Source organism: Herpailurus yagouaroundi, unplaced genomic scaffold, assembly GCF_014898765.1.
Source record: "Herpailurus yagouaroundi ecotype Mexico unplaced genomic scaffold, PumYag 162, whole genome shotgun sequence".
NCBI classification, from domain to species: Eukaryota; Metazoa; Chordata; class Mammalia; order Carnivora; family Felidae; genus Herpailurus; species Herpailurus yagouaroundi.
Window position 1 is genome coordinate 16,073,220 of NW_024412403.1, and position 16,430 is coordinate 16,089,649.

Below are 16,430 nucleotides of genomic sequence, written 5' to 3' on the forward strand. Positions count from 1 at the left end.
TTAAATCGGAACGAGTCATAACGGCCCGACCGCTTGCGCGTGCGCCAGCCAGAAAACCAAAGGCCCGCCCTGCGAGTGCCCTAACCGATCGACATGATCGAGGATCGTCAACTCAGTTCTGGCTGCGGGAACTGCTTTTTCTCGCGAGGCTTCTGACCAGGAGGCTAAGGAAGGGGCAGGCTCAGCTGGAAAGAAAGGAGGAGCGTAAGGTCGCCGCACGCTGCGTTCCCAGGAGGCTTTGCGTGCCCCTCGCTTCCTCCGGGATCTTCTGAGCGAGCGCGTGAACGGCGATTTGCAGAGGCCATGGCGCTTCACGTCCCCAAGGCCCCGGGCTTTGCCCAGATGCTTAAGGAGGGGGCGAAGGTAAGGAATGGAAGAAGGGAGAGGGAGGAGAGTCGACGTAGGGCTGCGGCGGCTAGAGGGAAGAAGGGCCTGGTAACGGGCCGGGTGTGCTCCCTGGGTACAGCGGTCGGAGGCAGAGAAGATTCCAGAAAGGGAGGTGTTCGGTGAAGGGGGGCGAAGGAGGGGATTCGGCCACTAAGGCGAGCGGGCATTTTCTTTCTTCCCCGATGCAGGGAAGGGTCGACGGGCAGAAGGAGCAAGAGAGGCAAGGCCGCAGGATTCGTATTCTGTGTTTCCTCGCTGGGCAAAAGGAAAGCCGTTCGTGCATTTTCCCTCCACCCCTAAAACCGGGCTGACTTGCCACTCGACCCTTAAAGGGTGTTTTGAGGGTGAAGTCGAATAATGTAGGCTTGGGAATCGCGAAGCCAGTTGACACTGTTCAAGGAGGGGGTAATCCGGAGAGAAGAGGGACGGGCCAGTTCTCGACAGTTTTCCTTCGGATGAGAATTAGAGGGCTCCCCGTTTCGTTCGCAGCAGTGCGTTGTGGTAGGACAAACGTTACTCAATCCAAATGGATTGTATGCCAATTTAGGTTAGCTGGCTTGATGTAAAACCAACCCCCAGATCTTCCTTGCCTCATCTTTAAATTGACCAAAAGACGGTACCTTTGACTTGTAACTATCTGACTTTGTAAGTGTAAGAGACACCCTGGACTAATTAAAACGACTTCGTTTTATGCTCAGATTATGAATGTATTTCAAGAGCATAATTTGTGTAAAACATCTTAATATATACTGCTGATAAATTTGTCTCTTGTGTTCAAATCAAATCTTGGCTTTATTTGTCCCCCAAATTCCCTATGCCTCGATAAAGAGATCTAATTTATTGTCATGCAGTTTACAGTAACAGTTTTAGGGAACTAGGTCATTGTTTGCAGAATACACTTTTGGGATAACAGCATATCACATATCAGGGTTTGATGTAAATATTGGTAAAACAGCTTTGCAGGTAATGACATGGACTGCTCACTTTAATTTTTTTTTAACGGTTCTTTATTTTTGAGAGAGACAACGCACAGTGCAAGCAGGGGAGGGACAGAGAGAGGGAGACACAAAGTCGGAAGCAGCCACCAAGCCCTGAACTGTGAACGCACAGCCCGATGCGGGGCTCGAACTCACGAGCTGTGAGATCATGACCTGATCCGAAGTCAGACACTCAACCTACTGAGCCACCCAGATGCCCCATGGACTGCTTACTTTAAAAAAATTGAAATTTTTTCATAATTTTTATTTTGAGGCTGAAATAAACCATCAAATCAGGATAATTTCAAATAATGATAAAGGAAATAAAGAATACTGTAGTAAAAATAAATAAAAAGATTAGATAGTACTGTAGTAGAGAATGAAGTAAACAAGTCTGCCTCCCCCAAAAAAGGGAAGAGTCAGGAATAGAACCAGTAAATAAGATGTTCAAGGAAGAACTTTTAGCTTAGTTCTAAGTGACAGAAAGAATCAGCCAAGGTTGAAGAGGGCAGTATTCCAGGCTCAAAAACCAGTAAGTATAAAGGCCTTGAGGATGAAAGGAGTTTGACCTGTTAAAAAAGAAAATACCAAGAGAGGTAATGAGGTTGAAGCTCATCAAGGGAAAGCAAAAATGGTGAGAGATGACTTTAGAGGAGCTGTAGGTTAGGACCAGCACATATAGGACCTTGTAGCCTTCAGGAGGGATTTACATTTTATCCTAAGAGTGACGGCAGACCATTGATGGGATCTGATTTATGATCACATGGCTGTTCCTCAGAGAACGGGTAAAGGGAAAAAACTAGAGTGTAAGCCAGGTCAGACTAAATGCTTTCGTAAGAGTCCGTCAACCCTTGACTCTGAAGACACTACTCCTAAAGTAATGATTATTCACCTCGTTTGGATGACAGTTCCTTTTATGAGTAGTATAAAAGCCACGTCTTATGGCCTAGGATAGAACTGTCTCCTAGAAGCTCTTCAATGATGGAAGTATTCTATATTCATTCTGATACAGTATCCGTGAGCCACATGTGGCTACTGGACACTTGAACTGTGGCTACTGCAGTGGAGAAACCGAATTTTTAATTTTAATTACTTGCAATTTAACCACATGTGACCAGTGGCTCCTTTATTGGGTGTAGCAACTGTATAAAAATGTTCACATGAACAAACTGGAAGCTCATGAAACCCATCTGAAGCTACATGTAAATCTCAATTCTAAAAGAAGCCCAGTGTAAAATTTGAGAATTTTCGTATTGTGAGCAGTTCGGCAATTTTTCAATGTGTACACATTGGAATTGTGTTGCAATTCACAAGAGCGTTCAGCAATCAGGATACTAAACATTTGGGCAGCAGGTGTGTTAAGTGGGATTTCCCAGGATCGGAAAACTGATGGTTTTATGATGCTCAGGCTCCTAACAATAAAAGAAATATACCATATTTCAACTTTTCAAAAAGTAATGATAAACTCTGAAGAGGTATTTTTACCTAAAATATATGCTTTGCGTTTCGACGTGTAAGTAGATACATGTAGTCTCTGAAAATGTCATTATATTCAACCAGTGAGCACATTTACGGATCATTTGTAGCACCATGCTTTACATACATAAACCTTGCTTGACTTTTTTTCAACAGTCCTGTGAGGTAGGTACTATTATTATCCCCATTTTACAGATGAAGAAGATTATTGTGTTTCACTGTTTTGTCTAATCAGAAGGGTTTTTGTTTTTGGTTTATTTTACAGCATTTTTCAGGATTAGAAGAGGCTGTATACAGGAACATACAGGCTTGCAAGGAGCTTGCCCAAACAACTCGTACAGCATATGGACCAAACGGTAATTTCTAAATTCATGTTTTAAAAGATAAAATAACTAAATTTTGTGTGCTAGCTTCTTCCAACTTATTCTGTGAGAATATGATACATAAACTGAGTTTTAGCCATAATACAAAAGTAATTGTACAGTTTATTGCCACCAGTGTAATGTTTTCAGTTTTTAATCAACAACTCCTATCTCTTTAGAAAAATAGGAATCAAAATGTTAATTTTTATCATATTGAGAGGATAGAAAAATTACGGAGCTTTCACCATTGAGATATGGTACCTGATGTAAGGGAGAAAATCTCTCTTGCCTCCTACCGTCAACTGAATTTAATTGACACAAATGTATGGAAAGCAGTAAAACTATACTTTTTTTTTCTAATGTTTATTTATTTTGTGGGGGGAGGGGCAGCAAGAGAGGGAGAGAGAGAATCCCAGGCAGGCTCCACACTGTCAGCACAAAGCTTGATGCAGGGCTCGAGCCTACAAACTGAGGTCATAATCTGAGCTGAAATCAAGTCAGACAGTTAACTGACTGAGCCACCCAGGCGCCCCAAAACTAGATTTTTTTGGTCTTTTCTACATGTTAATGTAATTTACATTTATTGAACAAAACTAAGAAGATTGACATCCTCCCAAGTAAACATTATAGGAGATTAGAAAGGACAGGAATAATGACGGGGTGCCATTAGGGTGCCAGAGTAGATAATATGTGTTGAGTTTTTACAAAGTTACCTTAAGAAATAGATACAAGTTTATATTTCTTGACTAAATTTGGGGGGGTATTTGGAGACAGATTTGAGCGATTTTCCCCCCCTAACTTTTTTTTTCTGTGTTTTGTTTTTTGTTTTTTTAGGAATGAACAAAATGGTTATCAACCACCTGGAGAAGTTGTTTGTGACAAATGACGCAGCCACTATTTTAAGAGAGCTAGAAGTATGTCATTACTTTGAAGCCAAGAAATGTTTTGGTGATGTCAAAAATTGAGTATATATGTATATGTATATATTTTTTAAGTTTATTTATTTGGAGGGAGAAAGAGAGGGCGAGCACACAAGCAGGTTGAGGGGCAGAGAGAAGGAGAGACAGAATCCCCAGCAGGCTCCATGCCATCAATGCAGAGCCCAATGTGGGGCTCAAACTCAGAAACTGTGAGATCATGACCTGAGCCGAGATCAAGAGTCAGAGAGACGCTTAACCGACTGTGCCAGCCAGGTGCCCCCGAAATTAAACATATTTTAACATAGAAGAAACCTCTTAGTATAATAAGGGACTATTTTTTTTCCCAACTTGAAAATTTATTATGTAGTTTTAACTTTTTAGCCGCTTAAATTTAAAAATCTCCCAAGTTATTAATTTATGGAGGCTTGCTTGTGATAAAAATACATTTGCTAATAATTATATCAAATTGCGTATGCTGTCTCATTCTGTAGAGTATGACACCAAAGTGAGTTATTCAAAAATGCAGAAACAGCTGATACTTAAAACAGTGGTTTAAAAAAAAAAATTAAACCAGGTCTTTGGCTTTGTGAAAATGAAACACAAAAATGGTGGCATTTTGCTTTGCTTACCTGCAGTTTTGATATTGCAGAGTGTGTAGAATAGATTCTGCAGGCAGAATTATAAGTAAAGTCTGGCACCTGAACATCAGAGAACTATTCCTCGTCTAGCTGCTCTGTAATTGAAAGATGTTTTCAACTTCACGAAATTGTCCTGAACTTAGCTCTTAGAGAATTGTAGCTTAATCTTTTCAAATGAAACTATAGGTGTGTTAACATTTCTCTAACTGCTTAAATAACTAAATAATATTGTTAACGTAGTGAACAAAACAAATTTAATTCCACAAGGAGGAATTAGTCTTTGTGAGTGTTAATGTTGGACGCTATGGTGGTCTCAGGAGTTATTCAGCCATGATGGAAATATTGCCTCAATAAAAACGATAGTGTCAACTTTGTAGTATTCTCACCGCTATCGGTTGTTACTCCTTGCTTGGTTTTTAAACCCTAAATCCAAAGGATAGACTACTTAAAATCTTGATACCTTTTTTTTTTAAGAAACCTCTGTCTTCTAAAAAGCCACAATTGGTACTCCTTACAATAGAAATGTACATAGGCATTGACACTCATGATTAAATGAGGTGGTTATTTTGGTTTTTAATGCCTAGGTTTGGTTTTGGAATTACTTTTTTAACTTAGTGGACATGTAATTTTCTGCACCTTATGTGCAGAGATGTATGTACTGGGTGACTGGCCATTAAAAGAAGATGCGATTTCAGGTTGTTTGCATTTGTAGTGATGCATTGGTGCTGATAGTCTCTGAGGGACTGGGACTGTCTTCTGGCCACTGCACTGAGTAGTATGTAGCAGTGTGATTTTGGAGTTGCCTGGCCCACAGGGAGATTGAAGTGTATTAGCTTAAGAAAAAATGGAAATGAGGGTCACCTGGGTGGCTAAATTGTATAAGCATCCAACTCTTGGTTTCAGCTCAGGTCACGATCTCGCAGTTGGGGAGTTCGAGCCCTGCATCAGGCTGTGCTGACAGCTCAGAGCCTGGAACCTGCTTTGGATTCTTTGCCTCCCTCTCTGCCCCTGCCCTGCTCGTGCTCTGACTCACTCATTCTCTGTCTCTCTCTGGCAAAAATATATAAATATGTAAAAATAAAAAAAAATTTTTTTTTTAAAGAAATGAAAATGAAAAACTTCACGTTGCTTTCAGGATCAAATGTTTCGCACTTTAAAATTCAAACCCCTTCTACCAGGTACAGCATCCTGCTGCAAAAATGATCGTAATGGCTTCTCACATGCAAGAGCAAGAGGTTGGAGATGGCACAAACTTTGTGCTGGTGTTTGCTGGAGCCCTTCTGGAACTAGCTGAAGAGCTTCTGAGAATTGGGCTCTCGGTTTCGGAGGCGAGTGTTCATTTTGTAATGCACTTTTATTTAATTTGTGCCTGTATAGAGTCATCGTTGTAGTAATAGTTAACATTGAGCAGTTTACTCTGTGCCAGGCATTGTAGTACATGTGCTGTCTATGCAGTATCTTACTCCATCCTTATAAAGAATCGTGTGAGTAATTAAAAGTTAATAAAAATTAATTATTTTTTATTTTAGATGAGGAAAGTGACACTTAGAAAAATCTTACTCAAGATCTTAACAGCTAATAAGTGACAGCATTCAATTTCGGGCCATCACAAAAGCCTACACTCGTGATGAGCACGTCCTGCCCTGAATGCTGTTCTGAAAGTGTGCTTTGTCATTTTATATGGAAAACAAATACCCATATTCGTTGGGGTACTGAAATAAGCTATATTTTAGAGTCATGTCAAAATTGTGTCTTTTGAAGAAACACTTTGGCTTTTTACATTAAAGGTCATAGAAGGTTATGAAATAGCCTGCAGAAAAGCCCATGAGATTCTTCCTGATTTAGTGTGTTGTTCTGCAAAAAATCTTCGAGATGTTGATGAAGTGTCTTCTGTGCTCCATACCTCCATAATGAGTAAACAGTACGGCAATGAAGTGTTTCTGGCCAAGCTCATTGCTCAGGCATGTGGTGAGTAAATCTCAGTAAATGAAAAGATCCAAACTAAAAATATTTTAATGAGACTAAGATATCTTCTTTGTTGTCTCCATGCATCTTTTGACATGTCTCGTTTTCTTAAACAGTGTCTATTTTCCCTGATTCCGGCCATTTCAATGTTGATAACATCAGAGTGTGTAAGATTCTGGTAAGTTTAGAAAATGCATAAGTGTTGTCTAATAGGTCCATTATATTTTGCAAAAAGAAAAAATGTATGTGTTTATCAAAACCCAAATTTTACCTCAGATTTTGAATATTTAGGACTTTGTTGCATTTGTAACATTTTGGTATTTGGAGGTTGTAATACTACTATTAAATTTTAAAGGGTGTTTGATGTATTATCTCCTTATGAAATCATCATTTTTCCATCACAACTTTGAAGGTTGAGAATAATGCATCAAATATTACATGTTTTGAATTCTTCATGTGTGCTGAATTAAAACCATAACCTTCAGAACCAGTTTTGAATGAGATGTTCTGTTGATCTACAATAATAGAACTCACATGTTACTGTTGTTAGTATTGAAATAAGGGTATTTTGTATTTAAAAAATTTAGTGCTTCCTGTAGTAAAACCTGTGATTGGAGTTGAGTTTAGCTTACGTAAATACAAGGGTGTGTGTGTATCTGTGTGCACGCTCATGCATGCGTAGATGCTGTGCCTTTTCTGACACTTGTACTGCTTTGTTCCGTCTCCTGTCCCCAGTGCTAATAGCTGTGCCTAGTACATTGGCACCAGGTACTTGGTGAGTGAGTGAATGAATGACTTAGAAGAGTTATTCTCAGTCCTTGGTTGTTCCCGGTACCCTGAAGGCCCCCCTTTCATTAATAGCTCATTCTCAGAGTGGTTTCTACCTTAAGTAGACTGGTGTGTTTTACATCCACCACCCCACTCCTTATTCCCAGGAGTCACCCCTTGGCATATTATGTTATGTGGAAAACGTTATTTTTGGTACATGAAGAATTAACAACTGAGCCCTGATGTTATTTTCATGAGATCACTGATGATTTTGGTATTCAATTTCTTAGGGTTCTGGTATCTATTCCTCTTCAGTATTGCATGGCATGGTTTTTAAGAAGGAAACTGAAGGTGATGTAACATCTGTCAAAAGTGCAAAAATAGCAGTGTATTCTTGTCCTTTTGATGGCATGATAACTGAAACTAAGGTATGTAGACTTTAAAACCTTAAAAGTAAAAATTTGGGGTTGCCAGTTCGGATTAACATTTTATGATTTTTAAGTTTTTAGGTGGAGATTGTGCTCTTCAGTGAATACTACATAATTATGGAAGGTTGTAGCATCACACACACATACGCATACACATATATACACTCATAATGTATGTGTATATATATATGTATGTGTATATATATGTTACAGGAGTATTTACTTATTTTGAGAGAGAACAAGGGAGAATCAGAGGGAGAGACAATCCCAAGCAGGTTCTGCACTATCAGCACAGAACCCGACGCAGGGCTCGATCCCCTGAAACCGTGGGATCATGACCTGAGCCAAAGTCAAGAGTCAGACACTCAACCATCTGAGGCACCCGGATGCCCCAGGATTATATATCTGCTTTAAAAAAAATTTTTTTTGACGTTTATTTATTTTTGAAGGAGAGAGAGACACAGCGTGAAGGGGGAGGGGGAGAGAGAGGGGGAGACACAGAATCAGAAGCAGTCTCCAGGCTCTGAGCTGTCAGCACAGAGCCCAACGCGGGGCTCAAACTCACAGACAGCGAGATCATGACCTGAGTAGAAGTCAGATGCTTAACCGACTGAGCCACCCAGGCGCCCCTATGTCTGCTTTTTAAAGTCAGATTCCCTTTCTTTTCTGAATACCTAATTCAGATACTAAATTTGAAATGTGAAATGGTGGCAGTGTTGTTTATGTTCTAGTATACAGCTCTTCTTATACAGCATGTTCTTATATGCTCGGCAAGTAGAATGCTCACTGAATGCAAATACTTGTGTGCTCTTCCTTAATGTATTTTAATATTGAGGTCCTATAGCATCCTGAAACAAAATATGCCAATGTAATTTGAAATTGATAGGTTTGTTTTTAAAAATACATGTTATGAAGTTTGAAGTTCTTGTTTATAGGTCACTTCTGTCTTGGTCCCTAGAATTCTTAAAATCTGAGTTCATAGTTGTAAAAGTTCCACAGGTTGGAGATAGGCCAGGAAGAGTGATTGAGTCCATATTCTAGAAAAAAAATTCAGAACCACAGTGTGGTGGTTTTGGTACGCTAGTTGACGTTTGTCAAAAGACAAATGCCAAGACACCTGCCCAATATATCTAAAATAGGTGTAAGTATTTCTCTCAACTACTCCATCAAAGTGCCTGTCAAAGAGGAAAATGCATCAGTTTTGGGAGTGGGGGGGTCTAGGAATAAGCTGAGTTTCATACATACTTTGTATTTCATAATGCATGTATAATCTCATTATTTTCCCCAAATATTTCTTCAGTAAAATGTTACCCCGTGACTTCGGACACCAAGGTACTAAAATGGTTCTTAAGAGCATGTTTGTCTTACTAGGGAACAGTGCTGATAAAGACTGCTGAAGAATTGATGAATTTTAGTAGGGGAGAAGAGAATCTCATGGATGCACAAGTCAAAGCTATAGCTGATACCGGTGCAAATGTCATCGTAACAGGCGGCAAAGTGGCAGACATGGCTCTTCATTACGCAAACAAGTACAATATCATGTTGGTGAGGTAAGACTGCTGTGTTCCATTAACCTGTATAGTAAATGGCCCTTTGCTGGTGAAACACAAAACACATTCAATACATGGTGAATTCATGCCTGTTACAAAAGGGCAAATATAACATCTTGGCTCCAAAAGCAGGACTTAACTTGATCTAGAGACACAGGAAACACCTGTGAGAAAGCTTACATTTGCACTGAGAGGTGGAGCAATCAACATGTTACTTGAAGAGGAAGAGGGAAAAGCATTCCAGACAAAAGAAACAACATTAGAGACCAGACGCAAGCCTGGTACACGCTGTCAGACTGTGGGATCAGGAATGTCATTTTTAACCTTTGAACCCATTTGTGGGGCACACCAGACACCTGACCTACCCGTTCCCACCTCCAAACCAAATCTGCAGCATAAATCACTCCTCTTCCTCACAGCTCATGCGCTTGCCCAGAGTATAGCAAGTTTTCTGTATACCAGACCTTCCTTAGTGTTTTAGAACTAGAACTTGTGACATTCTACTGAAACTTGAATTTTCCCAATTCTAGAACACTGCCGTATACACCTGTGTGTGGATTACACTGTGCTGTCCAGACCTGTTCTGAGCTTAAATTCAGGATCAAAAGAATGTGACTTTTGGGGACCAGTGTACGGTTTCCTGTTTCATCTCTATTTTATTGTGGCACCTAATGGTGTTAAAATTTTCATTAAGGTCTTCGGGTTTTTTTAAAGGTTGAATTCCAAATGGGATCTCAGAAGACTATGTAAAACAGTTGGTGCTACAGCTCTTCCTAGATTGGTATGTATTTTGGACAACATTAAAAGATAGTAGAATGTATTGGAATTACTTTGTTTTACAGTAGTCCCTTTCTTACAGACTCCTCCTGTCCTTGAAGAAATGGGACATTGTGACAGTGTTTATCTCTCAGAAGTTGGAGACACACAAGTGGTGGTTTTTAAGCATGGTACGTGGAGATGGCAAAGTATGTTTATTTAAGTGGGGGCTGTTCATTTGCTTGTAGTAATATTTTTAAATTTATTGACAGAAAAGGAAGATGGTGCCATTTCTACCATTGTGCTTCGAGGCTCTACAGACAATCTGATGGATGATATAGAAAGGGCAGTAGATGACGGTGTTAATACTTTCAAAGTTCTCACAAGGGTTAGTATTAGCAGTGATCTTAATTTTAACTGTTAAAGGTAGTTTATGGTTGTTCTTGAGTTAAATATACCTTCAGCTGCTTAAGCATGTTCTTAGTGCTACATCTGTGGACATGCAGATGAGGTATTGTGTGCTGCTCCCATTCCTCACTTTGGTTCTCCTCTTTCATATACCAGACCCTACGTACAGTAAGGTAATTTGCCCAGATTATTCCATTTTTACAAAGTTTGTAATTAGAATTTGAGTAACAGTACCTCTAGTCTGGTTGGAGTACTGGAGTCTGAGAAGATTAGGAAACTATAAATTGCTTCTTAGTAAAATTTTTTTTAACTACATATTGTAGGATAAACGTCTTGTTCCTGGAGGTGGAGCAACGGAAATCGAATTAGCCAAACAGATCACGTCATATGGAGAGGTATAGCTTTCTCTGTATAAATTGCCTTCCTTCATGTTCCTTGAATAAAATACAATACTAAACACATTTTTCTTGTAGACCTGTCCTGGACTGGAACAGTATGCCATTAAGAAGTTTGCAGAGGCATTTGAAGCTATTCCCCGGGCACTGGCAGAAAATTCTGGAGTGAAGGCCAATGAAGTAATCTCTAAACTTTATGCAGTACATCAAGAAGGAAATAAAAATGTTGGATTAGATATTGAGGTATTTGGAAAAAAAAAAACTATGAATTTAAACTTTTATTTCATGTATGTGTAATATAAAAATAGAAGTAAGTTTAAAAGAAAATCAAAAATGTTCTGATTTTTTAAGCAAATGATTTTCATAACAAAGAGCTCTGACAGAGTTTGTCTATGGTTTTCCTTAAAATAGTCTTTATTTTATATTGTGTGTAGGAGAGGACTTTTGCCTGGCAACTTCCAGGCAAAGAGCCCTGGGGTTTTGTTACTGAGTTAATTTTCACATAAGAATTTAGGGTGAAGGAGTGAAAATTGTTTTGTACCAACAGGCTGAAGTTCCCGCTGTAAAGGACATGTTGGAAGCTGGTATTCTAGACACTTACTTGGGAAAATACTGGGCTATCAAACTGGCTACGAATGCTGCTGTCACTGTACTTAGGGTGGATCAGGTGAGTTACAAGTGAAGTTTTGATCTTTGAAAGTACTAATTTTCATGTGGGTCAGTGGTGTATTTTTATGGAACCAGAATATAGCACAGTTCTCATTCTACTCAAAAGTGTGTTTCTAAAAGTTCCCCCCCCACCCACCCATTTATTTTTTTCTGTTACAGTTTTAAATTGTATTTAGTATATTTCAACTAATTTGAAAGGATCTTTCCAGTGAAAGAAACTTCTGCCATTTTTAAACTGGAATCGTTAAAACAAACTTAAGGTTTATAGTTTTCGGACCTTTTTTAGCCTAAGGATCTCTTTATACAAACAGTCTGGAGAGGGAGTTTACTGTGTAATAATGTGGAATGTGGAAGGCCCATAAAGCCCTGAAACACATGTGTGCCACCAACTTCAAGGAAAACGAAACCTCTACTTGTGCATGGAGGTAGAATCTATGTGTTTAAAGTTCTTCTGGGTGTGACAAATTATATCTTGAAGGAACTAAAAGAAAAGTGTTAAAAAATCATAGTATTTTTGACCTTTTTTTTCCAAGAGGGTAGTGGGAGGGAGATTGTGGCACAGAGGAAAATGGTAGGTTCAGATATAAGCTTGAATTCAAAGTTTTTCAAAAAGATGTTTTCTAGTAAAAGTGAAATCCATTTTCTTGCAGATTTCTCGAACTGATTATTAAGCAATAAACTATTTGTAAATACTTAATGGAAAATTGCAATTGCAAGGGGCCTAGGGCAGATCCATTAGGTGGAAATCATGCCAAATTAATTTTGGGAGAAGCAAGTTGTAGGTAAAAACTAAACGAGAAGGAAATTAGACTTACTCTAGGCATAACAAGGACTAGTTCGTGGTAATTACAGCAAACATTCCATCTCAGTAAGAGGAAGAACAATTTTTTCCTAGCTTGAGATGACCAGAAAATGGAGCTGGATGTCCAATTTCAACCCATTGGAAATAAATTGGATGTTCATGTACTGGATTTACTAATAGGTGTTTTTATATCAGTAAATTTAGGTAATTTTCAGTGGAAGAATGCGGTTTTGGAGTTCTGAAATGATAATAGAAGCCTAAGGAAATGGTTGTTTTAAAAATTAGCATGTGGCTAATAGGGGAAACTTAAAATAGAAAGGGACATGGGAAGCTGAGTATATTGAAGCATGAGGTAATCCGGAATTCTAATAGAGGAACTTTTTTGAATGTCCATTACCCAAATGACATAATAATTGTAATAATACAAGTTCCTTGATCACAAAGACACTTGTCAGTTTTGGTTTTAAACTGGGAAGTCTCTGTTTTACAGTAGAGGATGTTCGTTGTTATGTTTCCCTGGTCTTTGCTAAAATACATGATCCTGAAGAACCCATGACTATCAATAACCAGTTGGTTAATAACTATAGTGAACTTGTACTCTTTAATAGTTCTGACTAATTTTGCATAGTATATAGTCTGGAAAGGGACATGTAAATCAAGTTTTAAGTGTTGGATAATGTGGAGCTGGGTTCATCTTTGTTCGAGTGTTTATTTCACTAGTTGTCAAGATACAGTCCCCAAATCAACAGCATCAAGATAACCTAAGAACGCGAAAAATTATATATAAATCCTCAGGCCCCTAAGCAGTCCCACTGAGTTAGAAACTCTGGAAGAAGGCCAGGAGTTTTTTATTTTTTTATTATCTTTTTTTTTAATGTTGGTTTCTGAGAGCATGAGCAGGGGAGGGGGGAGAGGAAGAGGGAGACACAGAATCTGAAGCAGGCTCCAGGCTCTGAGCTGCCAGCACAGAGCACAACGCGGGGCTCGAACTCACGGACCATGAGATCATGACCTGAGCCGAAGTCAGATGCCTAACTGACTCAGCCACCCGGGCACCCCAGGAGTGTGTTTCAAATAAGCTCTGCAATGATTGGTGCCTTCCAGCTTGAGAACTGTTGTTCTGGCTGTCTTTTTTAATCAAGCTACACTTAGGTTCTGAAATTGTCCTTAGTGCCTTTAATTCAGTCTGAACTTAATCTCAGTTAGTAAAATGTTACTTCGAGGATTTCAAGGTTAGATTTCCTCCAGAAGCTTCTGAAAAGGGGTGCTGAATCTGTTGGAAGTGGTAGTGAAGACGTTTTACAATTTAGTGTTGCTTGAGACACATCCCCAACCCCTTGATGTTGTACAGAAAGATCTCAGTCCTGTCAATTTGGGAAGCAAAGAATACTGTTTACAGTTTTGAGATTCAGAATGTAGATTAGAGTTTGAGAGTTCCACTTTGAGGAAGCTAATTTAGCTTCTCCCAAATTTATTTGAACCCAGAGTTGCCACCACCCCGCTTTGTTCTCCAAACGAATCCTTTAAAAATGCTAGATGGTTATATTTGCAAAGTACTCGGTTAATGCATTCTAGATAAATTGGAGGTTTCCTGCTGTGTTCTTTTAAGTTACCAGGGAAGTCTACCTACTTGGGTAACGGTTTTTGAATACACACTTCCTACCACTTGAATGGTTTTCATTTTACAGGTACTAGGAAATTTCAGTATTAAATTTTTATACATATTTGTTTATGTACCAACCACTTTAGATTATAATGGCAAAACTGGCAGGTGGACCTAAAGCTCCTAAACCACAAGGAAATTGGGATAAAGATGGTTGGCAAGACGAACTTCATATATAAGTAGCAAATCAGGTGCCGAGCTGACGGATTTATACTAGTAATGCATGCGGATATTTTTCACATTCGGCTCACAGGGCCATCGAGTTCTTGAAGTGCGTGTCTCAAAATGCCCTTTACTAATGTGCGTGGATCGTGTGGCCGTTCATGTCCATAAAAGCAGGAAACGCTTTGCTGGAAGCTAACAACTTGATGTTGATAGAGCCTCATATGCAGTTTATAACAGATCGCTTATGTTGAGATGATTGCTTCATCCTGAATCAGCCTCAGAAAAATACTTTCTCTTCATTTTAAAGGTTTAGTTTTAAGTATGTGCTTATGGTTTTGTTTTCTCAGATCATCATGGCAAAACCAGCCGGTGGGCCCAAACCTCCAAGTGGGAAGAAAGACTGGGATGATGACCAAAATGATTGACTGCCTTAGTTTTTACTGTAGGTGAAGACTACGTTTGTAGTAATAGTCTAGGAATTGCCTGATGTTTTCGTATTCTCCTTAAATTAAGAAGTGTTTTGTGTTTATATCCTCAGCTGGATGATAAATAAACATGTTGCTATCAAAGCCTCATAGTCTGATGAGCACCGTTCTTGGATGTAAATGACCTCTTTGTCTCAACCTTGGTAATGAAATTAGCTGTGGGACTGAAGGCAAGCCACTTAAGTAATTAGGGGCCTGTTTCTGTGTGTATCTGGCCTGCTGCCTGTTTGCCTACAGCCGTGCTTCTGTATTTACATATAGTCTATGGCTGTTTCCTGCAAGGAAATGGCAATGAAGCAGTCATGATAGAGACCAAGTGACCTACAGGGCCAAAAATATTTGATATCTGTTCCTTTGCAGGAAGTCTGTCAACCCCCAGACTGGATTTCAGGGTTTTTTTCACATCTCTGCTCTGGGAATTCTAAGACTTGAGAGGACATGTTTTTAATACCCATTTGTTGAATGGCTTAGTTAAAATAGTCTAGTAGTGTAGTATAAAGACAGTTGTAATACCACTGAAAACATATCTGCTAATAGAAATTCGGTTTTTGTAAAGCAGATCTTCTTTTTTCTTAAGATCAGTAAGGAGTTTTGAAAAAACAACATGAAAGGTCAACTGATTTTATGGGACATGTGCTAACTCCTATGTCTTGGTCACGTAATAATCTTTGGTCTTTGAATAACATTTTGAAGGCGCCTGGGTGGTTCAGTCGGTTAAGCATCGGACTCTGGATTTCTGCTCAAGTCCTGGTCTGTTTGTGAGATGGAGCCCCGGGTTGGGCTTGGGGCTGACAGCACAGGCCCTGCTTGGGAGTGTCTCCCCCTCCCCCGCATGCACACTCTCAAAATGAATAAACGTTAAAAAATAGAAAGTTACATTTTTTAAAAAGATGTTTTTGGTATTTGAAAGGAAATTTTGGAAGCAGTAAGACTCACTGGGTCTTAGGTAGTAAGTGTTGAAAGTAATGGAAGTTTAGAGAGCGGAGGCTGAGCCTTGAGGTTTAGGATTGCATCCAACTTCCAGATGCTGGCTCGCTTGGGTAAAAGGACAGTTCGCAGACTTTCTCTGGCATGCTGGCATTAAGGGGACCTGGTACTGAATTAGTTAAGAGTCGCAGGAGTGTCTGCTTTGGGTCTGTTCACAGAAAAAGAGCAGTCAGGCCTACACCCCAGCTTATGTACACTGTATGGTGTCAGCAGAATTGTGGGTAAGAGACTTCTTCCAAGTGTGTACTACTGCCATTATCTAATGTCTGCTTATAAAGTCAACACTTTTTAAAAATACATTTGAGGGGCGCCTGGGTGGCGCAGTTGGTTAAGCGTCTGACTTCAGCCAGGTCACGATCTCGCGGTCCGTGAGTTCGAGCCCCACGTCGGGCTCTGGGCTGATGGCTCGGAGCCTGGAGCCTGTTTCCGATTCTGTGTCTCCCTTTCTCTCTGCCCCTCCCCCGTTCATGCTCTGTCTCTCTCTGTCCCAAAAATAAAAAACGTTGAAAAACAAAAAATTAAAAAAAAAAATAAAAATACATTTGAAGTTTCATTAGCCAAACATATTTTAAAATGTTACGTGGTAGAGTAAGAACACAACTTTACATCTTCCAAGTAACAAAACAAGG

General features: G+C 39.5%; 1 protein-coding gene across 2 annotated transcripts; it reads left to right on the top strand.

The window, feature by feature from the left end:
- The first annotated feature begins 214 nt into the window (after positions 1 to 214).
- CCT8 (chaperonin containing TCP1 subunit 8) lies at positions 215 to 14,902 on the top strand. Of its 2 annotated transcripts, XM_040484095.1 has the most exons (16): positions 215 to 363; positions 3,106 to 3,196; positions 4,037 to 4,116; positions 5,939 to 6,088; positions 6,548 to 6,728; positions 6,842 to 6,903; positions 7,784 to 7,921; positions 9,293 to 9,471; positions 10,186 to 10,252; positions 10,331 to 10,418; positions 10,500 to 10,615; positions 10,959 to 11,030; positions 11,109 to 11,273; positions 11,578 to 11,697; positions 14,251 to 14,355; positions 14,677 to 14,902. In XM_040484095.1, the coding sequence occupies exons 1-15, from the start codon at positions 304 to 306 to the stop codon at positions 14,341 to 14,343; spliced, it is 1,662 nt and encodes a 553-aa protein (XP_040340029.1). In that variant the 5' UTR covers positions 215 to 303; the 3' UTR covers positions 14,344 to 14,355; positions 14,677 to 14,902. The 2 variants fall into 2 exon arrangements, with proteins under 2 accessions (XP_040340029.1, XP_040340031.1); XM_040484097.1 differs by lacking the exon at positions 14,251 to 14,355 and having other exon boundaries at positions 216 to 363.
- The last annotated feature ends 1,528 nt before the right edge of the window (positions 14,903 to 16,430 follow it).

Coding starts and splice junctions, on each gene's coding strand:
- CCT8 (XM_040484095.1), top strand. CDS start 304: ATGGCGCTTCACGTCCCCAAGGCCCCGGGCTTTGCCCAGATGCTTAAG. Junction 364..3,105: donor TGCTTAAGGAGGGGGCGAAG/GTAAGGAATGGA, acceptor TTTATTTTACAG/CATTTTTCAGGATTAGAAGA. Junction 11,698..14,250: donor CTGTACTTAGGGTGGATCAG/GTGAGTTACAAG, acceptor CAACCACTTTAG/ATTATAATGGCAAAACTGGC.